General features: G+C 34.6%; 2 protein-coding genes across 2 annotated transcripts; both read right to left on the bottom strand.

Moving 5' to 3' along the window:
* Positions 1 to 4,314: 4,314 nt before the first annotated feature.
* LOC133867261 (cysteine-rich receptor-like protein kinase 19) lies at positions 4,315 to 9,432 on the bottom strand. Its single transcript, XM_062303982.1, has 7 exons — positions 8,324 to 9,432; positions 7,386 to 7,517; positions 7,088 to 7,269; positions 5,857 to 6,067; positions 5,367 to 5,604; positions 5,106 to 5,256; positions 4,315 to 4,988 (listed from the first exon to the last, which is right to left on the bottom strand). Exons 1-7 carry the CDS (start codon positions 9,417 to 9,419, stop codon positions 4,680 to 4,682), a joined length of 2,319 nt encoding a protein of 772 aa, XP_062159966.1. The 5' UTR covers positions 9,420 to 9,432; the 3' UTR covers positions 4,315 to 4,679.
* A 5,200-nt stretch (positions 9,433 to 14,632) lies between these two features.
* LOC133866366 (cysteine-rich receptor-like protein kinase 19) lies at positions 14,633 to 19,769 on the bottom strand. Its single transcript, XM_062302874.1, has 7 exons — positions 18,680 to 19,769; positions 17,701 to 17,832; positions 17,403 to 17,530; positions 16,173 to 16,383; positions 15,683 to 15,920; positions 15,431 to 15,581; positions 14,633 to 15,313 (listed from the first exon to the last, which is right to left on the bottom strand). Exons 1-7 carry the CDS (start codon positions 19,767 to 19,769, stop codon positions 15,005 to 15,007), a joined length of 2,259 nt encoding a protein of 752 aa, XP_062158858.1. The 3' UTR covers positions 14,633 to 15,004.
* Positions 19,770 to 23,503: the final 3,734 nt, after the last annotated feature.

The following is a 23,503-nucleotide window of genomic DNA, read 5'->3' on the forward strand; positions in this document are numbered from 1 at the left end:
TACTTTTCTAGGAGTATCTTCAATGCAAGAATGTTGAAGAGACTTAAGAGAGACATCGAATTAAGGCTGTCTCTATCAGGGACCCGATTATATGACTAAGAAATGGCAGAGCCCTTCATGACTTTTGACTAATATGGTGTGTAGTCAGCAGATTTGGTTATAATTAAGAAGATAATTTTGGAGGGGAGGGGAGGGGATGGGGGAGGGATTTAATAATATGTTGGGTCTATCTGTTTGGTGGTTATTAGTAGATCCATTAGGTATAATAGTCCGCTCAATTATTGGGTTGGATATCGAATGTCTAGTATTTTGTTCAGATTGTAAACCTTTGGAACCTTTTGGCTGAGCTCGAATCAGCCATAATTCTATCTTTCAATAACAGTTATAAATCCATCCATTCAATCCATATTCAGTTCTAATTCAATTTTTCTTCCTCACACTCAAAATCCAATTAAACTTAGAAAGCCTCGTTTTCTTGGACTTTTCTTTTGTTGAAAAATCAGATTGCCAATGGCGATGCTATTATTTAGACTATAAGAACTTGTGTTAGAAAAATCCAACCTAGTCTGGCATCTCCAAATTGTATGGACAATGACAACTTTTTCATGAACATAATTATTTTTGTTCAGAAAAGTCATGCAAACATACATAATAAAGTGCTTGTATATTTTTTTTTTCATTATAATTTAATTTCAAAATTCAATATATCATAGCAGCATCTCTCTCTCTCTCTCTTTCTCTTTTTTTTTTTTTTTTTTCATATGCTGCTAAATGACTGGTTTAGAGGCCTTACTTGATGTTTCATGGCACTGCAACTTGGAGTTGTAGCCCATCAAAACTACTTTTCATGAAGTAAATTGTCTTTCAATGAATCTTCTTTAATGGTTAGGGAAAAACGCTAGCGACATATACGTTATCATCGTAAAATTACTAATTAATTTAGAATTTTTTTCTCTAGAATTACTTATGAAGCTTAGTGAACAAGCAATATGAGACTTAGTATCCATAAACATCTCTTATAAACTACCTCTTCTCTATGTGGGTTACTCATTTTTTCAATATGGGACCAGAGTGTTAAATAAATACTTTTTCCAAGTTTGAAAAAAGATGACCTACCTCAAGCTTCAACAAAAAAATCTTTCAAATAGATTTTCAGCTTCAAACAGCTACCATATGCACTTCTTCAACAGCACTACTGGGAAAGCATGTAACAACATTAAAAATCAGCCCAATCATGACTATCAAAACTTTTAAACGCAAATACTCATACATATAGCTTTTATTGGAGTAAGCAGCATTTACCCACAACCTAGAAATCAGCACTTTTCAATGCAAATACTAATGCACAGCTTCTATTGGAGTAAGCAGCATTTTTCAATGCAAATACTCCTACAGTTTACTTTTTCTTCCCTTTTTTCAACCACTCCCTCTTCTTCTTCCTTGTGAGAGCCTCTACCTCATACATAGGAATTTTCTCTTTTTCATGTTATTTGCATCTCCATCTTCATTACTTGGTGCCAAAATCATAGTAATTTCTATTTCTTGCTCCATTGTATTTAGCTGTCAATATATAGATATGAACTAATATTTTGTGCTATTATGAGAAAAATAGCACAAACCTTTGTAAAAATACTTGCATAGAGGTTGCAACCCACAAATCTTGTATTTTAACATAAAACCTCACAACATTCTTTTGGATGAAAAAATTTGCCAAAAAATTTCTGATTTTGACCTTGCAAAAGTATGCCCTAAAGAAGAAAGTATCATTCTCTCACAAGTCAGATGTTTATAGCTATAGAATGATAGTTTTTGAAATAGTTGGGGAAGAAGGAATATAGATCTTGAGATTGATCATTTGTTTTGTTCTTTCTTTTTTTCTTCTTCTTCTTCTTCTTCTTCTTTTTTTTTTTTTTTTTTTTTTGGGTTTGGTTCCTCAGCAACCAGAGGATGCATTGATCGACGAACAAAACAAACAGTCAACAATTTTATGATGAATTGAGATTGGTGATTTGTTCTGTGTGTGGTTTTTGTAGTGTTTTTTTTTTTTTTTTTTTTTATGATTATATTACAATTATATAGTTTTGCATATATCAATTGTTTTGTAATGTGAATGCCGCTATTGGATTCATAAACAATAGAAAAGAAAAGAAAATAAGCCAAAATCCTTGAATTTACTCCGGAAAGTTTCTCTCTTTAGTCAATATATATGTTGTAATAATTCTCAATTTTCTTTCGCTTTTGTTTCTATGAATATGTGGGAAATAGTAAAGCAAGAAATTCTTTATCTTGAATTTCTTTTTGGGAAAAAAAGATTAAAAACAAAAATCATTATTATTATTTTATTATTCTTTTCCAAGAAGATTTCATGAAAATATTTTTAAAAATAAATTTTAATAATAAAAAAAAAAACAAAAAAACCCTGTCAGTAGCGTGGGTTATAGGCTAGTATTTTTAGAAACTAATGTTACTCTTTTATACTCATTTCACATTGGCTTATATGACATATTTTGAGTTTTTTTTTTTTTTTTTTTTTTTTTTTTTTAAAAGTGGTTGTCGTGTCAACCAATATGAAATGGATGTGAAAAACAACATTACTCTTTTTTAAAATGCATGCGAGAATCACACACATAGATAAAAAAATGCATGAGAAGATTATATACTCTAAAGATAGATATTAGTTTAATAAATTGGATTGAAATGATTTTTTTTAATCCAGTTTAGAAGAAAACTTTGCCCTAGCTTTTTGCGTGAGCTTTGCAACATAACTGGTTTTATATAAAAGAAGGAATGTATGATCTAAGTACAAAATGAGAGAGTGAAAGCAGATAAACAAATAAGTCCCTCAAAACCCATAAGATGGGTGGGAGGGTACACAAACCTTATAGGCCACTATTATAAAGCAAAACAATTTGAATAGTTATCACAAAAAGCAAGCTATAGAACAAATTAACTACAAACATACACTCTTATTAGCTAACTATTTGCTATATCTTTTATGTCCTTAACTATGGTAATGTGTAACTGAGATTATAGTCCTCTTGCTTTAGAAGTTTTGCCATTATCTTGTGGCTTCAACCAGGATAAAATCTTCAGTGCATCTTCCATTGATGGCCGATCAGATGTCCTACTTCTAGTGCAGAGGAAGGCAACTTCAAGAACCAGTTTTATCTCCTCTTGCACAGAGGGTTGAGAATCAGCTTTAGAAGTTCGGTCATTATCTGGTGATTTTGGGGTTGTTGAAGAGCTTGAGGGAGTTTGGGGGGAAGAGTTTGTGAGGGAGAGGTGTCTGGAGGTAGTGGTGGCGGCGCATGGACCGGTGACGGCGGCGGGGGCGGAGAGGCTTGGGGTGAAGGTGGATGTGATGAGCTCAAGGTTTGATAGCTTTGAGGGTGTCGTGGATGCACTTGGGCTGAAATAATGGGTGAGATGGGTTTAGGATTTAAGATTTTGATCAAACATGTGTAATTTTGTTTTGCAATAGAAAGTTTATGCAAATTTTTGTGTATGATTCAATCATTCATATGTGAAGATATAAGTTGAATCTTAATTAGTAATGAATACAATAATTATGTTTTATGAATAATTTTTTTAGAAGATAATTTAAGGATGAGACTTAAAGAAACATTTTTATAATTTATTTGTAATAAAAAATTCATAAAATATATGTGTTAAGCATTTCTCTTATGTGAATAGTTAGTGTTGAGGATGGAAGATGATTTTTTTTTTTTTTTTGGTTCAGTGTTCGTGAATTTATGCGAAGAAAAAAACAACTTTTGCATAGAGGCCATTTAGAAAGTTATTAAGGTTGAGTATTTGAAAAGAAAGGAATCGGCACATTTTTTAGGATAGTGAGACCAATGCCCTTTGTTTAAAGAGCAAAGTTAGAAATTACGTTTTTATCTCACAATGTTGACGTAATAGTTTCAACCAACTATTAGATTATTATTTGTTAAAAAATAAATCAAAGGTTAATTAAGACTACTTGTATGTCAATATTGTGAGATAATTGTACGATAAAAATATGGTTTATAACATTACTCTTGTTTAAAATCTTTGATCTCTACAACCTCTTTATTTGCTTATTTGTGTTATGAATTACTAATTTCATCACGGCTTATTTCCATATATGTAGCTAGAGATTACTATCACTTCAAAATTACTAGTTAATTTGGAGTTTTCCTATAATTATTTATAAAACTTAGTTTCATCAAGTAATTAAGCAATATGAAACTTAACACTCACGACTCTTTTTATTAACCACTCACTCTATGTGGATTGCTCCGCATCTTCTTAATATGGGACCGAAGTGTTACAAATTCCGTCTCTTAAATTCCTGACATCCTTGTCAGGGCCATATTATACAATTCTCAAGTAACACATGATGTTACTAGATGGTTTGATACAATTTGTAATGACCCAGGAAAAAGTACTAGTTACATCTAACCGACCACCCCAAAAGAACTAGCGTATATGCATCAAGTGCATTTTGAGTAATACCGCAGAGGTGTCTAATGCATTTGGAGTGATACCCCATTATCCCCCATCCCTCCAAAGCTTATGGGGCGTGCTCCCCATAATTTTCTATTTGAAATTAATTTTGAAAGAACAAGAATGAAGATAATGATCAACTAAACATACATATATGGCAAAACTAAAGCAATACAACTGCATGATCAGTATCAACGGGGTACCAGTTGGGAAATGGTGGCATCATTGACTGAACAAAATTTTCCCCGCGACAGACAAATTTCTTCCTCATTTTCATCTCTTTGAAGTGAAAAAGCAGGCTTTTTAGGAGTATTGATGGCTGCAGTTTCATTCCTGAGCATTGAAGAAATCTCCAAGATAGAAGGTCTATCAACAGGGTTCTCTTGGACACATAAAAGAGCCACCTCCATGCATCTTAGGAGTTTACAAGAAGAAGATAAATCATCCAGTGATGGATCAAGAAACTCCCACCCTTTGCCTTCTTTCCACAAAACATATGCCTGCAAGAATTACTCATCTTAGTTGTAGAACAAATGAGGGACTTTTCAAATGACAATAAACCTAAACCACAATAGTGATCATAATATAATCATAGAAAGTATTACCAAGTAACATACATATTCTAAAAGGTTCAAATTTTCATGTGTCCCATAATAACATGCAGTCTTCTTGCCACTTATAATTTGCAGAAGCAGAACTCCAAAGCTATAAACGTCGGATTTTGTCGAATATATACCTTTTCTTACATATTCGGGAGGAACATAGCCACTATATAGCATGTAACAATGACAATGATCAGTACTAGAAAAAAAGAAAAGAAAAAAAAAAAAAAAAAAAAAGGAAACATGTGAGATTTCTACAAAAGGAACTTTACTTACTATGTTCCAACAATCCGACCTGTGTTTGCTTCATGCTCATCCTTCCTGAAAATTCTAGCCATCCCAAAATCTGATATCTTAGGGTTCATGTCATTGTCTAGTAGTATGTTACTAGCTTTTAAATCTCGGTGAATTATAGTAAAATTTGAGTATTCTTGGAGATATAGAAGCCCTTGAGTAATGCCTTCAATGATGTGAACACGTTTCTCCCAATCTAAAAGAAACTTTTTAGTTGGATCTGCATCAATTTAAATTAATACTTTGTTACTTACTAGAAAGTGTGGGGCAAGAAAATCACAAATCAAGAAACCTCATTGAGCTTAAATGGGTCTACCTTTACTTAATTATTTGAAGCTTAAACGAGTGTGTCATCCTCTTTAAACCTCGTTTTAGAAATTGTTAGACCCATTTAAACTTTTCAGTACAAAATTACGTTACGACTCAGCATGTATGCATAAAACTCTGATGGGAAGTATAAAAAGTTGCTGACCGAAAAGGTAGAGATACAAGCTTTTGTTTGCCATGTATTCATAAATCAACATTTTTTCGTCCCTCTCAGTGCAATACCCCAAAACTCTGACTAGATTTACATGTTGTAGTCTTGCGGTAAGTGTGACCTCATTTTTGAACTCTTCAAGCCCTTGGTTTGAAGTTCTTGAAAGTCTCTTTGCTGCTATCTCCTGTCCCTTCCGTAACTTACCCTAGGAAAACCCACACTCATCGTTAGTATTATCAGCCAAAGAGAGTATTATGAGCCACATATAGCACTGATCATTATTCACTCACCCCTATAATAGTATTTCATATCACTATCAGTGGAAATATAATGTTCACAAACAGATATATTTGCAACTGTCAAGCCCCTTTTTTGTGGTGCAGCTATCAACCCTCTGGCCCCTCTTTGTTTAGAGAAAAAAAGATAGCTAAAAGAAAGGCTCAAAAAAAGTTGTATCATCCTATGCAAATAGTTAGTTGGAAGATTTTAGAAAGTTGTTTAGTGAAGCATAGTTCTTCCTAGCAACAAATCAATCCAAGGTATGAACAGAATGTATAACGAGGATAAATTAGAACAAGTGGCTTAATTGAGCAAATCCCTTTCAGAGTCAGAACCAAGGAAACAAGGAGTGGAAAAGAGGTAAATCAAACAATCATGATCTTTCTGACAAGAATGGTGAAGTATATTCCTGCCTTGAAAAGAAAAAGGATCTGGGAACTTGAATGAAGTGAAAAAGAAAGTAGATGAAGCTGTAAAAAGAGATACACTCATCAAGAAGAATTAAGAAATTAGAAGCAGAAGGCAATGTTAGAAGCATAAGACTCCACCAAAACAATTGAGGAGGAACTATGATAATCTCCTGGAGCTATATATAGGGTTGCTTATATGCATTTGGCTTAAATTTACACTGATATGTATAAAGGGAACTCAAGATATATGAGGTGTCAAGCATGCATTATACAGAGTTAGCCATTTAGGTGCGTAAATTATGAAAAGTAATACACTAAGTTAGATTGAGAGGATTTTGAATATTAAAATTTATAAAAGGTTTGGAACCTTTTAATGCAGTTTCAAGAAAAACGAACTGATTCCTGATCCAACATATCCTAATTTCCATATTTTTCGATGATTTCATATCACCAGACATCATTTTCTTTTTCTTTTGGTTATGTAATTGAACTCTGCCACACAGGATTGAACAATGGATGCAATTGCCGAATGTTACCTTGTAAACAGGTCCATATCCTCCTTCTCCAAGCTTATTCTCTCTCGAAAAGTTTTGTGTAGCTGCTTTAATGGTAGTATAACTGAATTCTTGCAGATTAGAAGCATTGTTGTCAAGATCTTCAGGATCTGGAAGTTTAATTTTGACTTTATATAATAATCTTTTGGCGCTTTCTCCACAACCTGCAACCATTAGGAAACATAAGCGAAAGATGTTTAGTATCTCCACCACTTATATGGTTGTTGTGTACTTCTTTACATGGTTAATGGTGGTCTCAGAATTGAAAAATTAGAATTACCTCTTGACTTGATTACCCTCCGCCATAAGTAACATATCATAAAGCTCAGTATAAGCAAGACTGCAACAGTTGTAGGCAGAATTATTAATAACGAAGGCCTCTTCTTATGTTGATCTTCACCTTCCTCTTGAGCTGCAAAGGTAATTCATTTATATTCATTTGAATGTCTAACGAGGATCTCTAATCATGTTTTCATTGAGTTTTGTTTCAACATCTTAATTATACTGACAGGATGCATAATATGTGCAAATGGCCACAAGAATATAATGATAAGAATACATGGGTGTGATCAAATTTACACACAAGCTTTTTGGCAACCAAAATATTACAATAAACTTCGCATGGCCTAAAACCAAATTTATATTTGGAGCCAGGGCAGAGGAGGCCATTATCATTTTCACCATCATTAACTATTTTTCTAATGTGTCACGCTCGTAATGTGGAAAGTGCAAGAGCATAAGTTTTAAGGAAAGCGAGACACACTGGTCAACAAATCAAAGCGCTTCTCCCAGTAAGGAAAAGAATCAACCACATAACATGCGCTATCAATTAGAGAATTAATCCTTATAATTATGCTCATTTGTTCCCTTACAACGTCTATACATACCACTCAACATTCATTGATAATTTCTTTTATTTTCTCTTCCTTTTCTTCGTCTCTGATTTCAACATGGCAATTCCACAATTTACCACCAATTTCGGTTAAATATTTCACATGTTGGGTATAATTTGTTGAAGGAGAATTTGAGTCCATACATGAAGAGGAGTGTTAAAATACTAATTTAAATGAGCTTAAACTGTTGAGATAAACAATAAGAAATGGAAACCTAAGCATGGACCCTATGAAATTTGACCTGATTGTCATGATGTTCAACCTCTGTTTCCTAATGTAGACCATATGGATGGATTTCAAGTAGTAAGTTGAATTGAATTTGTACCTGCTCTAGAGAGCACCCAGTTGTCGTCATTGCCGACTTGAAACACATTGTAACCAAGCAGACCGTTCTGCTTTGCATAAGAAACCTTAGCTCTAATGGCCTCCACATCGTCGTAATTAATCCAAGTCCGCCCAATTGTCCAGGAATTGACCACATAAGTAGCATTGTACACTGAAGCCGCTCCATAACCATAGCTTCTAATGTAGAATTTTATGAACTTATAGCCCATGGAACCGTCCATTGTAACAGCCGGACCCGTCGACGGTGCACCCGTTGCATTGTTTTGGGGTTTCACCAGCGTCCACGCAAAGCCATGGAAAGGCAAGCCCAAAACCAACTTGCTTGGCAGAAAACCTCTTCTCCTCCACTCTTTTATACCATCATCAGTATTAGCCCCGTTCAATTGTCCACGCAATGCCGCATGAAAGTGCGTGACATTGTCCTTTCCAGGCACGTAGTAATCGTACGCTTTAACATGTAACCAATCCAAGTTCCTCTGCATCGACTCCATTGGGTAACTCTCTGAACCCAAAGCTGGCAAGTAACGACCGGACATGACCAAGAGCAGCCGTGACTGGATGGAATTTCTTGCCTCAGAATCCACAGCAACTCGCCACTCGTTCAAAAGGGTGCCCAAGTTGATCATGTCGGAGCTTTTGCTTGGCACAACCCCACAAAGGTCGAAGCCGTGAAACCCATAAAGCCTAGCTGTCCGTATAGAAGATTGAATAAAAGAATTTCTGTAAGAGGACTGGTTGATCATTGAAAAGAAGGTTGAATAGTCTTCTCTGCCAACCCATATGGACAAAAGCGTTGTAATGGAGGGGTTCTTCCGCTTTACAGTGAGGGTGAAGGTAGAGAATAGTTGTTCGGTGGAGGCGTTGATGGAGAGGTGGTAGGTGGAGGAGTTTATATATGCGAAAGCGCATATGAGGTGAGTGAAAAGCTTGGAGTTTATGTCGGAAATAACGATTTCGCTGCCTGCATAATAGTAACCGGCTTGGACCCAAGATTGTGTTTGTGGGGTTGAACTGTGGGATTTGAGAGGGAGAAAGAAGAGGAGGAGGAGGAGGAGGGTGAGCAGTTTGGACGCCATTGAAGATCAAATGATGTCCCATGCTTTGGCTGCATATATATTTGTCAAAGCGTGTATATAATTGAGCAAGCAAACACGTCCACGACTCCACAAATCACTTGGCCTGCGGCCCTACATGCCTAGATTTCGTTAGAGAAAGATACACTTTAGATCGAGTTTCAGAATTCTAGCTCATGACGTGGTTGCTCGAGTTTTTGCCAACATTTTTCACGACGAAAACGAATTTTTTACGTCACATTGTTTTACACCAAGACATAGAGAATGTAGAATCATGTATGTGGGTCTTATATATATATATATATATATATATATATAGATCGCATACCTAATATGTTTTGATGTATAACTAATGTAAGGTTATGTAATATAGGAATAACACATCTCTTTTCACAAAAATGATAGCCATTTCCCATTTATAACATTCACATCCTAAATTTTTTTTCTCCATTTTAGTTAATTATCTTTTTTACCCACTTTTTTTAAAAAACTTACCTCCAATTCTTTATTTTAATTATTTACGGTCACTGTTCTATTTAAATGGTTTTTTTTCTCAACTATTTCTTTATTTTTTTAAGATAAAATTATTTCTTTATTAAGAGAAGAGAATGGTAGCATAAAACTACTTTTCTTTTTTGTTATTTTTATTTTTTTATTTAGGGTTTTAAGGTTTTTTAATATTTGTTGAGTGGTCACACTTTCTGACAGAGATTGACAGTAAAAATTATTATTAGATTTTGGATCCAATGATAATTTTCATTGTCACATCAAAGAGTGTGTACTTGAGAGCGTCTAGCATTTCTCCTTATGGATGGTGACATTTGTTAAAAAAAAATAAAAGTTGTAGTATCCAAACTTCTAGGAGTATCGATCTTCAATGGAAGGGGGTAAAGAGGTTGGTTACTTTTCTAGGAGTATCTTCAATGCAAGAAAGTTGAATAGAATTACGGCTGTCTCTATCAGGGACCCGATTATATGGCTAAGTCCTTCCTTTTTTTTCGGCTGAGAAATGGCAGAGCCCTTCATGACTATTGACTAATATGGTGTGTAGTCAGCAGATTTGGTTATAAGAAGATAATTTTCAAGGGGCTCCTATTGCAAAGTTGACTAGTATTTGAAACAATATCTATAATATGAAGAATATAACTAGTATTCAAACAATCAATGAAAAAAAGAAAGAAAATACAAATTTGTCACTTGCCCCGTACAAGGCTGCTAACTTGAAAGCCAATGAATTAAGCTCTGAAGTCGCCCTTTCCTTTATTTGAAAATGACCTCATTGTAAGATATGGAGGAAGAAGAAAGTGCAGAGGAGATACAGAGAAGATGAATGTGCAGAGATACGTTGGAAAAAAGGTGTTGGGCGTGATGTTAAAGTATGAAGAAGTGTGTAATATAGTCTTGGGCAATGAGTTTAGAGATGTTGGGTGTGATGTTTGAAGTATGGAGAGTTGTGTAATCTAGCTTGGACAGTGAGTTCAGAATAGATAGGCGTGTGTGATAGGTGTTGGGCAGTTGGACAGATGCGTATGTGAGGCTGCTGGACAGATGCATGGATAACAGCTAGCAGTGGTAAAAAAGTTTACATTCAACATGAAATAAATGCTAAATGAATTCAAAACAAACTCATAAAAATAGAGATGAAAATGCCCTTAGTCCCATTGCACTTCACCATCTCCGATTGAACACCAATCCCCCTAATGTGATGTTGACGGTGGTTCGGTCGTTCTACTTGAAAAGGGCCAGATCCCTACCAACCAGCCTTTTTAGTCAAAGAACGGTCGGATCCAACCGTTTTTGCCGGAGAATGGTCGGATCCCAGCGGCTGGCTGGGGATCCGGCTGTTTTTAGATTTTTTATGGTAAGGGCATTTTCATTTCTATATTTGTAAGTTTATTTTGGATTATTTTAGCATTTACTTCTTATTGACAGTTGGCACAATATAAGCTGTTAGATCCAAAGAAGGGCTGAGATTTGAGAATTTGAGATCTCAAATTGTCAAAAGAAATTTGAGGGGATCCTGATCCTCGTTTGAAAAAAGATGACCTACCTCAAGCTTCAACCAAAAAAATCTTTCAAATAGATTTTCAGCTTCAAACAGCTACCACTTCTTCAACAGCACTACAAGGAAAGCATTTAACAACATTAAAAATCAGCCCAATCATGACCATCAAAACTTTTCAATGCAAATACTCATACATATAGCTTTTATTGGAGTAAGCAGCATTTACCCACAACCTAGAAATCAACACTTTTCAATGCAAATACTAATGCACAGCTTCTATTGGAGTAAGCAGCATTTTTCAATGCAAATACTCCTACAGTTTACTTTTTCTTCCCTTTTTTCAACCACTCCCTCTTCTTCTTCCTTGTGAGAGCCTCTACCTCATACATAGGAATTTTCTCTTTTTCATGTTATTTGCATCTCCATCTTCATTACTTGGTGCCAAAATCATAGTAATTTCTATTTCTTGCTCCATTGTATTTAGCTGTCAATATATAGATATGAACTAATATTTTGTGCTATTATGAGAAAAATAGCACAAACCTTTGTAAAAATACTTGCATAGAGGTTGCAACCCACAAATCTTGTATTTTAACATAAAACCTCACAACATTCTTTTGGATGAAAAAATTTGCCAAAAAATTTCTGATTTTGACCTTGCAAAAATATGCCCTAGAGAAGAAAGAAGAAAGTATCATTCTCTCACAAGTCAGATGTTTATAGCTATAGAATGATAGTTTTTGAAATAGTTAGGGAAGAAGGAATATAGATCTTGAGATTGATCATTTGTTTTGTTCTTTCTTTTTTTCTTCTTCTTCTTCTTTTTTTTTTTTTTTTTTTTGTTTTTTTTTTTTTTTTTGGGTTTGGTTCCTCAGCAACCAGAGGATGCATTGATGAACAAAACAAATAGTCAACAATTTTATGATGAATTGAGATTGGTGATTTGTTCTGTGTGTGGTTTTTGTAGTGTTTTTTTTTTTATGATTATATTACAATTATATAGTTTTGCATATATCAATTGTTTTGTAATGTGAATGCCGCTGTTGGATTCATAAACAATAGAAAAGAAAAGAAAATAAGCCAAAATCCTTGAATTTACTCCGGAAAGTTTCTCTCTTTAGTTAATATGTTGTAATAATTCTCAATTTTCTTTCGCTTTTGTTTCTATGAATATGTGGGAAATAGTAAAGCAAGAAATTCTATATCTTGAATTTCTTTTTGGGAAAAAAAGATTAAAAAAAAAAATCATTATTATTATTTTATTATTCTTTTCCAAGAAGATTTCATGAAAATATTTTTAATTAATTAAATTTTAATAAATAATAAAAAAAAAAACTATCAGTAGCGTGGGTTATAGGCTAGTATTTTTAGAGACTAATGTTACTCTTTTATACTCATTTCACATCGGCTTATATGACATATTTTGAGTTTTTTTTTTTTTTTTTAAAAGTGGTTGTCGTGTCAACCAATATGAAATGGATGTGAAAAACAACATTACTCTTTTTTAAAATGCATGCGAGAATCACACACATAGATAAAAAAAAATGCATGAGAAGATTATATACTCTAAAGATAGATATTAGTTTAATAAATTGGATTGAAATGATTTTTTCTAATCCAGTTCAGAAGAAAACTTTGCCCTAGCTTTTTGCGTGAGCTTTTGCAACATAACTAGTTTTATATAAAAGAAGGAATGTATGACCTAAGTACAAAATGAGAGAGTGAAAGCAGATAAACAAATAAGTCCCTCAAAACCCATAAGATGGGTGGGAGGGTACACAAACCTTATAGGCCACTATTATAAAGCAAAACAATTTGAATAGTTTTCACAAAAAGCAAGCTATAGAACAAATTAACTACAAACATACACTCTTATTAGCTAACTATTTGCTATATCTTTTATGTCCTTAACTATGGTAATGTGTAACTGAGATTATAGTCCTCCTGCTTTAGAAGTTCTGCCATTATCTTGTGGCGTCAACCAGGATAAAATCTTCAGTGCATCTTCCATTGATGGCCGATCAGATGTCCTACTTCTAGTGCAGAGGAAGGCAACTTCAAGAACCAGTTTTATCTCCTCTTGCACAGAGGGTTGAGAATCAGCTTTAGAAGTTCGGTCATTATCTGGTGATTTTGGGGTTGTTGAAGAGCTTGAGGGAGTTTGGGGGGAAGAGTTTGTGAGGGAGAGGTGTCCGGATGTAGTGGTGGCGGCGCATGGACCGGTAACGGCGGCTGGGGCGGAGAGGCTTGGGGTGAAGGTGGCCGGATGTGATGAGCTCAAGGTTTGATAGCTTTGAAGGTGTCGTGGATGCACTTGGGTTGAAATAATGGGTGAGATGGGTTTAGGATTTAAGATTTTGATCAAACATGTGTAATTTTGTTTTGCAATAGAAAGTTTATGCAAATTTTTGTGTATGATTCAATCATTCATATGTGAAGATATAAGTTGAATCTTAATTAGTAATGAATACAATAATTATGTTTTATGAATAATATTTTTAGAAGATAATTTAAGGATGAGACTTAAAGAAACATTTTATAATTTATTTGTAATAAAAAATTCATAAAATATATGTGTTATGCATTTCTCTTATGTGAATAGTTAGTGTTGAGGATGGAAGATGATTTTTTTTTTTTGGTTCAGTGTTCACGAATTTATGCAAAGAAAAAAACAACTTTTGCATAGAGGCCATTTAGAAAGTTATTAAGGTTGAGTATTTGAAAAGAAAGGAATCGGCACATTTTTTAGGACAGTGAGACCAATGCCCTTTGTTTAAAGAGCAATGTTAGAAATTACGTTTTTATCTCACACTGTTGACGTAATAGTTTCAACCAACAATTAGATTATTATTTGTTAAAAAATAAATCAAAGGTTAATTAAGACTACTTGTATGTCAATATTGTGAGATAATTGTACGATAAAAATATGGTTTATAACATTACTCTTGTTTAAAATCTTTGATCTCTACAACCTCTTTATTTGCTTATTTGTGTTATGAATTACTAATTTCATCACGGCTTATTTCCATATATGTAGCTAGAGATTACTATCACTTCAAATTACTAGTTAATTTGGAGTTTTCCTATAATTATTTATAAAACTTAATTTCATCAAGTAATTAAGCAATATGAAACTTAACACTCATGACTCTTTTTATGAACCACTCACTCTATGTGGACTGCTCCGCATCTTCTTAATATGGGACCGAAGTGTTACAAATTCCGTCTCTTAAATTCCTGACATCCTTGCCAGGGCCATATCATACAATTCTCAAGTAACACATGATGTTACTAGATGGTTTGATACAATTTGTAATGACCCAGGAAAAAGTGCTAGTTACATCTAATCGACCACCCCAAAAGAACTAGCGTATATGCATCAAGTCCATTTTGAGTAATACCGCAGAGGTGTCTAATGCATTTGGAGTGATACCCCATTATCCCCCATCCCTCCAAAGCTTATGGGGCGTGCTCCCCATAATTTTCTATTTGAAATTAATTTTGAAAGAACAAGAATGAAGATAATGATCAACTAAACATACATATATGGCAAAACTAAAGCAATACAACTGCATGATCAGCATCAACGGGGTACCAGTTGGGAAATGGTGGCATCATTGACTGAACAAAATTTTCCCTGCGACAGACAAATTTCTTCCTCATTTTCATCTCTTTGAAGTGAAAAAGCAGGCTTTTTAGGAGTATTGATGGCTCTAGTTTCATTCCTGAGCATTGAAAAAATCTCCAACATAGAAGGTCTATCAACAGGGTTCTCTTGGACACATAAAAGAGCCACCTCCATGCATCTTAGGAGTTTACAAGAAGAAGATAAATCATCCAGTGATGGATCAAGAAACTCCCACCCTTTGCCTTCTTTCCACAAAACATATGCCTGCAAGAATTACTCATCTTAGTTGTAAAACAAAGGAGGGACTTTTCAAATGACAATAAACCTAAACCACAATAGTGATCATAATATAATCATAGAAAGTATTACCAAGTAACTTACATATTCTAAAAGGTTCAAATTTTCATGTGTCCCATAATAACATGCAGTCTTCTTGCCACTTATAATTTGCAGAAGCAGAACTCCAAAGCTATAAACGTCGGATTTTGTCGAATATATACCTTTTCTTACATATTCGGGAGGAACATAGCCACTATATAGCATGTAACAATGACAATGATCAGTACTAGAAAAAAAGAAAAGAAAAAAAAAAAAGGAAACATGTGAGATTTCTACAAAATGAACTTTACTTACTATGTTCCAACAATCCGACTTGTGTTTGCTTCATGCTCATCCTTCCTGAAAATTCTAGCCATCCCAAAATCTGATATCTTAGGGTTCATGTCATTGTCTAGTAGTATGTTACTAGCTTTTAAATCTCGGTGAATTATAGTAAAATTTGAGTATTCTTGGAGATATAGAAGCCCTTGAGTAATGCCTTCAATGATGTGAACACGTTTCTCCCAATCTAAAAGAAACTTTTTAGTTAGATCTGCATCAATTTAAATTAATACTTTGTTACTTACTAGAAAGTGTGGGGCAAGAAAATCACAAATCAAGAAACCTCATTGAGCTTAAATGGGTCTACCTTTACTTAATTATTTGAAGCTTAAACGAGTGTGTCATCCTCTTTAAACCTCGTTGTAGAAATTGTTAGACCCATTTAAACTTTTCAGTACAAAATTACGTTACGACTCAACATGTATGCATAAAACTCTGATGGGAAGTATTAAAAGTTGCTGACCGAAAAGGTAGAGATACAAGCTTTTGTTTGCCATGTATTCATAAATCAACATTTTTTCGTCCCTCTCAGTGCAATACCCCAAAACTCTGACTAGATTTACATGTTGTAGTCTTGCGGTAAGTGTGACCTCATTTTTGAACTCTTCAAGCCCTTGGTTTGAAGTTCTTGAAAGTCTCTTTGCTGCTATCTCTTGTCCCTTCTGTAACTTACCCTAGGAAAACCCACACTCATCGTTAGTATTATCAGCCAAAGAGAGTATTATGAGCCACATATAGCACTGATCATTATTCACTCACCCCTATAATAGTATTTCATATCACTATCAGTGGAAATATAATGTTCACAAACAGACATATTTGCAACTTTCAAGCCCCTTTTTTGTGGTGCAGCTATCAACCCTATTGCCCCTCTTTGTTTAGAGAAAAAAAGATAGCTAAAAGAAAGGCTCAAAAAAAGTTGTTTCATCCTATGCATATAGTTAGTTGGAAGATTTTAGAAAGTTGTTTAGTGAAGCATAGTTCTTCCTAGCAACAAATCAATCCAAGGTATGAACAGAATGTATAACGAGGATAAATTAGAACAAGTGGCTTAATTAAGCAAATCCCTTCCAGAGTCAGAACCAAGGAAACAAGGAGTGGAAAAGAGGTAAATCAAACAATCATGATCTTTCGGACAAGAATGGTGAAGTATATTCCTGCCTTGAAAAGAAAAAGGATCTGGGAACTTGAATGAAGTGAAAAAGAAAGTAGATGAAGCTGTAAAAAGAGATACACTCATCAAGAAGAATTAAGAAATTAGAAGCAGAAGGCAATGTTAGAAGCATAAGACTCCACCAAAACAATTGAGGAGTAACTATGATAATCTCCTGGAGCTATATATAGGGTTGCTTATATGTTTTGGCTTAAATTTACACTAATATGTATAAAGGGAACTCAAGATATATGAGGTGTCAAGCATGCATTATACAGAGTTAGTCATTTAGGTGCGTAAATTATGAAAAGTAATACACTAAGTTAGATTAAGAGGATTTTGAATATTAAAATTTATAAAAGGTTTGGAACCTTTTAATGCAGTTTCAAGAAAAACGAACTGATTCCTGATCCAACATATCCTAATCTCCATATTTTTCGATGATTTCATATCACCAGACATCATTTTCTTTTTCTTTTGGTTATGTAATTGAACTCTGCCACAGAGGATTGAACAATGGATGCAATTGCCGAATGTTACCTTGTAAACAGGTCCATATCCTCCTTCTCCAAGCTTATTCTCTCTCGAAAAGTTTTGTGTAGCTGCTTTAATGGTAGTATAACTGAATTCTTGCAGATTAGAAGCATTGTTGTCAAGATCTTCAGGATCTGGAAGTTTAATTTTGACTTTATATAATAATCTTTTGGCGCTTTCTCCACAACCTGCAACCATTAGGAAACATAAGCGAAAGATGTTTAGTATCTCCACCTCTTATATGGTTGTTGTGTACTTCATTTCATGGTTAATGGTGGTCTCAGAATTGAAAAATTAGAATTACCTCTTGACTTGATTACCCTCCGCCATAAGTAACATATCATGAAGCTCAGTATAAGCAAGACTGCAACAGTTGTAGGCAGAATTATTAATAACGAAGGCCTCTTCTTATGTTGATCTTCACCTTCCTCTTGAGCTGCAAAGGTAATTCATTTATATTCATTTGAATGTCTAACGAGGATCTCTAATCATATTTTCATTGAGTTTTGTTTCAACATCTTAATTATGGTTCTATGGGAGAATAACAAGATGCCCTCAAGTTCTCTATACTGACAGGATGCATAATATGTGCAAATGGCCACAAGAATATAATGATAAGAATACATGGGTGTGATCAAATTTACACACAAGCTTTTTGGCAACCAAAATATTACAATAAACTTCGCATGGCCTAAAACCAAATTTATATTTGGAGCCAGGGCAGAGGAGGCCATTATCATTTTCACCATCATTAACTATTTTTCTAATGTGTCACGCTAGTAATGTGGAAAGTGCAAGAGCATAAGTTTTAAGGAAAGCGAGCCACACTGGTCAACAAATCAAAGCGCTTCTCCCAGTAAGGAAAAGAATCAACCACATAACATGCGCTATCAATTAGAGAATTAATCCTTATAATTATGCTCATTTGTTCCCTTACAACGTCTATTCATACCACTCAACATTCATTGATAATTTCTTTTATTTTCTCTTCCTTTTCTTCATCTCTGATTTCAACATGGCAATTCCACAATTTACCACCAATTTCGGTTAAATATTTCACATGTTGGGTATAATTTGTTGAAGGAGAATTTGAGTCCATACATGAAGAGGAGTGTTAAAATACTAATTTAAATGAGCATAAACTTTTGAAATAAACAATAAGAAATGGAAACCTAAGCATGGACCCTATGAAATTTGACCTGATTGTCATGATGTTCAACCTCTGTTTCCTAATGTAGACCATATGGATGGATTCCAAGTAGTAAATTGAATTTAATTTGTACCTGCTCTAGAGAGCACCCAGTTGTCGTCATTGCCGACTTGAAAAACATTGTAACCAAGCAGACCGTTCTGCTTTGCATAAGAAACCTTAGCTCTAATGGCCTCCACATCGTCGTAATTAATCCAAGTCGGCCCAATTGTGCAGGAATTGACCACATAAGTAGCATTGTATACTGAAGCCGCTCCATAACCATAGCTTCTAATGTAGAATTTTATGAACTTATAGCCCATGGAACCGTCCATTGTAACAGCCGGACCCGTCGACGGTGCACCCGTTGCATTGTTTTGGGGTTTCACCAGCGTCCACGCAAAGCCATGGAAAGGCAAGCCCAAAACCAACTTGCTTGGCAGAAAACCTCTTCTCCTCCACTCTTTTATACCATCATCAGTATTAGCCCCGTTCAATTGTCCACGCAATGCCGCATGAAAGTGCGTGACATTGTCCTTTCCAGGCACGTAGTAATCGTACGCTTTAACATGTAACCAATCCAAGTTCCTCTGCATCGACTCCATTGGGTAACTCTCTGAACCCAAAGCTGGCAAGTAACGACCGGACATGACCAAGAGCAGCCGTGACTGGATGGAATTTCTTGCCTCAGAATCCACAGCAACTCGCCACTCGTTCAAAAGGGTGCCCAAGTTGATCATGTCGGAGCTTTTGCTTGGCACAACCCCACAAAGGTCAAGGCCGTGAAACCCATAAAGCCTAGCTGTCCGTATAGAAGATTGAATAAAAGAATTTCTGTAAGAGGACTGGTTGATCATTGAAAAGAAGGTTGAAGAGTCTTCTCTGCCAACCCATATGGACAAAAGCGTTGTAATGGAGGGGTTCTTCCGCTTTACAGTGGGGGTGAAGGTAGAGAATAGTTGTTCGGTGGAGGCATTGATGGAGAGGTGGTAGGTGGAGGAGTTTATATAAGCGACAGCGCATATGAGGTGAGTGAAAAGCTTGGAGTTTATGTCGGAAATGACGATTTCGCTGCCTGCATAATAGTAACCGGCTTGGACCCAAGATTGTGTTTGTGGGGTTGAACTGTGGGATTTGAGAGGGTGAAAGAAGAGGAGGAGGAGGGTGAGCAGTTTGGACGCCATTGAAGATCAAATGATGTCCCATGCTTTGGCTGCATATATATTTGTCAAAGCGTGTATATAATTGAGCAAGCAAACACGTCCACGACTCCACAAATCACTTGGCCTGCGGCCCTACATGCCTAGATTTCGTTAGAGAATGATACTCTTTAGATCGAGTTTCAGAATTCTAGCTCATGACGTGGTTGCTCGAGTTTTTGCCAACATTTTTCACGACGAAAACGAATTTTTTACGTCACATTGTTTTACACCAAGACATAGAGAATGTAGAATCATGTATGTGGGTCTTATATATATATAGATCGCGTACCTAATATGTTTTGATGTATAACTAATGTAAGGTTATGTAATATAGGAATAACACATCTCTTTTCACAAAAATGATAGCCATTTCCCATTTATAACATTCACATCCTAAATTTTTTTTCTCCATTTTAGTTAATTATCTTTTTTACCCACTTTTTTTAAAAAAACTTACCTCCAATTCTTTATTTTAATTATTTACGGTCACCGTTCTATTTAAATGGTTTTTTTTCTCAACTATTTCTTTATTTTTTTAAGATAAAATTATTTCTTTATTAAGAGAAGAGAATGGTAGCATAAAACTACTTTTCTTTTTTGTTATTTTTATTTTTTTATTTAGGGTTTAAGGTTTTTTAATATTTGTTGAGTGGTCACACTTTCTGACAGAGATTGACAGTAAAAATTACTATTGGATTTTGAATAGATTATTATTAGATTTTGGATCCAATGATAATTACTATTGTCACATCAAAGAGTGTGTACTTGAGAGCGTCTAGCATTTCTCCTTATGGATGGTGACATTTCTTAAAAAAAAAAAAAAGTTGTAGTATCCAAACTTCTAGGAGTATCGATCTTCAATGGAAGGAGGTAAAGAGGTTGGTTACTTTTCTAGGAGTATCTTCAATGCAAGAAAGTTGAATAGAATTACGGCTGTCTCTATCAGGGACCCGATTATATGGCTAAGTCCTTCCTTTTTTTTCGGCTGAGAAATGGCAGAGCCCTTCATGACTATTGACTAATAGGGTGTGTAGTCAGCAGATTTGGTTATAAGAAGATAATTTTCAAGGGGCTCCTATTGCAAAGTTGACTAGTATTTGAAACAATATCTATAATATGAAGAATATAACTAGTATTCAAACAATCAATGAAAAAAAGAAAGAAAATACAAATTTGTCACTTGCCCCGTACAAGGCTGCTAACTTGAAAGCCAATGAATTAAGCTCTGAAGTCGCCCTTTCCTTTATTTGAAAATGACCTCATTGTAAGATATGGAGGAAGAAGAAAGTGCAGAGGAGATACAGAGAAGATGAATGTGCAGAGATACGTTGGAAAAAAGGTGTTGGGCGTGATGTTAAAGTATGAAGAAGTGTGTAATATAGTCTTGGGCAATGAGTTTAGAGAAGTTGGGTGTGATGTTTGAAGTATGGAGAGTTGTGTAATCTAGCTTGGACAGTGAGTTCAGAATAGATAGGCGTGTGTGATAGGTGTTGGGCAGTTGGACAGATGCGTATGTGAGGCTGCTGGACAGATGCATGGATAACAGCTAGCAGTGGTAAAAAAGTTTACATTCAACATGAAATAAATGCTAAATGAATTCAAAACAAACTCATAAAAATAGAGATGAAAATGCCCTTAGTCCCATTGCACTTCACCATCTCCGATTGAACACCAATCCCCCTAATGTGATGTTGACGGTGGTTCGGTCGTTCTACCGGAAAAGGGCCAGATCCCTGCCAACCAGCCTTTCTAGTCGAAGAACAGTCGGATCTGGCCTGATCTAGCCGTTTTGGCCGGAGAATGGTCGGATCCCAGCGGCTGGCTGGGGATCCGACTGTTTTTAGATTTTTTATGGTAAGGGCATTTTCATCTCTATATTTGTAAGTTTATTTTGGATTATTTTAGCATTTATTTCTTATTGACAGTTGGTACAATATAAGCTGTTAGATCTAAAGAAGGGCTAAGATTTGAGAATTTGAGATCTCAAATTGTCAAAAGAAATTTGAGGGGATCCTGATCCTCGTTTGAAAAAAGATGACCTACCTCAAGCTTCAACAAAAAAATCTTTCAAATAGATTTTCAGCTTCAAACAGCTACCACTTCTTCAACAGCACTGCTAGGAAAGCATTTAACAACATTAAAAATCAGCCCAATCATGACCATCAAAACTTTTCAATGCAAATACTCATACATATAGCTTTTATTGGAGTAAGCAGCATTTACCCACAACCTAGAAATCAGCACTTTTCAATGCAAATACTAATGCACAGCTTCTATTGGAGTAAGCAGCATCTTCCCTTTTTTCAACCACTCCCTCTTCTTCTTCCTCGTGAGAGCCTCTACCTCATACATAGGAATTTTCTCTTTTCATGTTATTTGCATCTCCATCTTTATTACTTGGTGCCAAAATCATAGTAATTTCTATTTCTTGCTCAATTGTATTTAGCTGTCAATATATAGATATGAACTAATCAAAATAGCACAAACCTTTGTAAAAATACTTGCATAGAGGTTGCAACTCACAAATCTTGTATTTTGACATAAAACCTCACAACATTCTTTTGGATGAAAAAATTTGCCAAAAAATTTCTGATTTTGACCTTGCAAAAATATGCCCTAGAGAAGAAAGAAGAAAGTATCATTCTCGATCTCACAAGTCAGATGTTTATAGCTATAGAATAATAGTTTTTGAAATAGTTAGGGAAGAAGGAATATAGATCTTGAGATTGATCATTTGTTTTGTTCTTTCTTTTTTGTTCTTTTTCTTTTATTCTTTTTTTGGTTTGGTTCCTCAGCAACCAGAGGATGCATTGATGAACAAAACAAACAGTCAACGATTTTATGATGAATTGAGATTGGTGTTTTGTTCTGTGTGTGGTTTTTGTAGTGTTTTTTTTATGATTATATTACAATTATATAGTTTTGCATATATCAATTGTTTTGTAATGTGAATGCCGCTATTGAATTCATAAACAATAGAAAAGAAAAGAAAAGAAGCCAAAATCCTTGAATTTACTCTGGAAAGTTTCTCTCTTTAGTCAATATGTTGTAATAATTCTCAATTTTCTTTCACTTTTGTTTCTAAGAATATGTGGGAAATAGTAAAGCAAGAAATGCTTTATCTTGAATTTCTTTTTGGGAAAAAAAGAAAAAAAAAGAAAAAATCATTATTATTATTTTATTATTCTTTTCCAAGAAGATTCCATGAAAATATTTTTAAAATTAAATTATAATAATAAATAAATAAAAAAAACTTGTCAGTAGCGTGGCTTATAGGCTAGTATTTTTAGAGAGTAATGTTACTCTTTCACACTCATTTCACATCGGCTTATATGACATATTTTAAGTTTTTTTTTTATTTTTTTATTTTTTAAGTGGTTGTCGTGTCAACCAATATGAAATGGGTGTGAAAAAACAACATTACTCTTTTTTAAAATGCATGCGAGAATCACATACATAGATAAAAAAAAAAAGCATGAAAGGATTGTATACTCTAAAGATAGATATTAGTTTAATAAATTGGATTGAAATGATTTTTTCTAATCCAATTTAAAAGAAAACTTTGCCCTAACTTTTTGCGTGAGCTTTGCAACATAACTGGTTTTATATAAAAGAAGGAATGTATCACCTAAGTACAAAATGAGAGAGTGAAAGCAGATAAACAAATAAGTCTCTCAAAACCCATAAGATGGGTGGGAGGGTACACAAACCTTATA

The sequence above is a fragment of the Alnus glutinosa genome, chromosome 4 (genome assembly GCF_958979055.1).
Source record: "Alnus glutinosa chromosome 4, dhAlnGlut1.1, whole genome shotgun sequence".
Lineage (NCBI taxonomy): Eukaryota > Viridiplantae > Streptophyta > Magnoliopsida > Fagales > Betulaceae > Alnus > Alnus glutinosa.

Bases quoted from the DNA above. Each gene is read 5' to 3' on its own strand.
- LOC133867261 (XM_062303982.1), bottom strand. From the start codon at position 9,419: ATGGCGTCCAAACTGCTCACCCTCCTCCTCCTCCTCCTCTTCTTTCTC. The intron at 6,068-7,087 runs GTAACATTCGGC...GGGTTTTCCTAG, and splicing joins GATATGGACCTGTTTACAAG to GGTAAGTTACGGAAGGGACA. The intron at 5,257-5,366 runs GTAAGTAAAGTT...CATGCTATATAG, and splicing joins GGTCGGATTGTTGGAACATA to TGGCTATGTTCCTCCCGAAT.
- LOC133866366 (XM_062302874.1), bottom strand. From the start codon at position 19,769: ATGGCGTCCAAACTGCTCACCCTCCTCCTCCTCTTCTTTCACCCTCTC. The intron at 17,833-18,679 runs GTACAAATTAAA...TTACCTTTGCAG, and splicing joins CTGGGTGCTCTCTAGAGCAG to CTCAAGAGGAAGGTGAAGAT. The intron at 15,582-15,682 runs GTAAGTAAAGTT...CATGCTATATAG, and splicing joins AGTCGGATTGTTGGAACATA to TGGCTATGTTCCTCCCGAAT.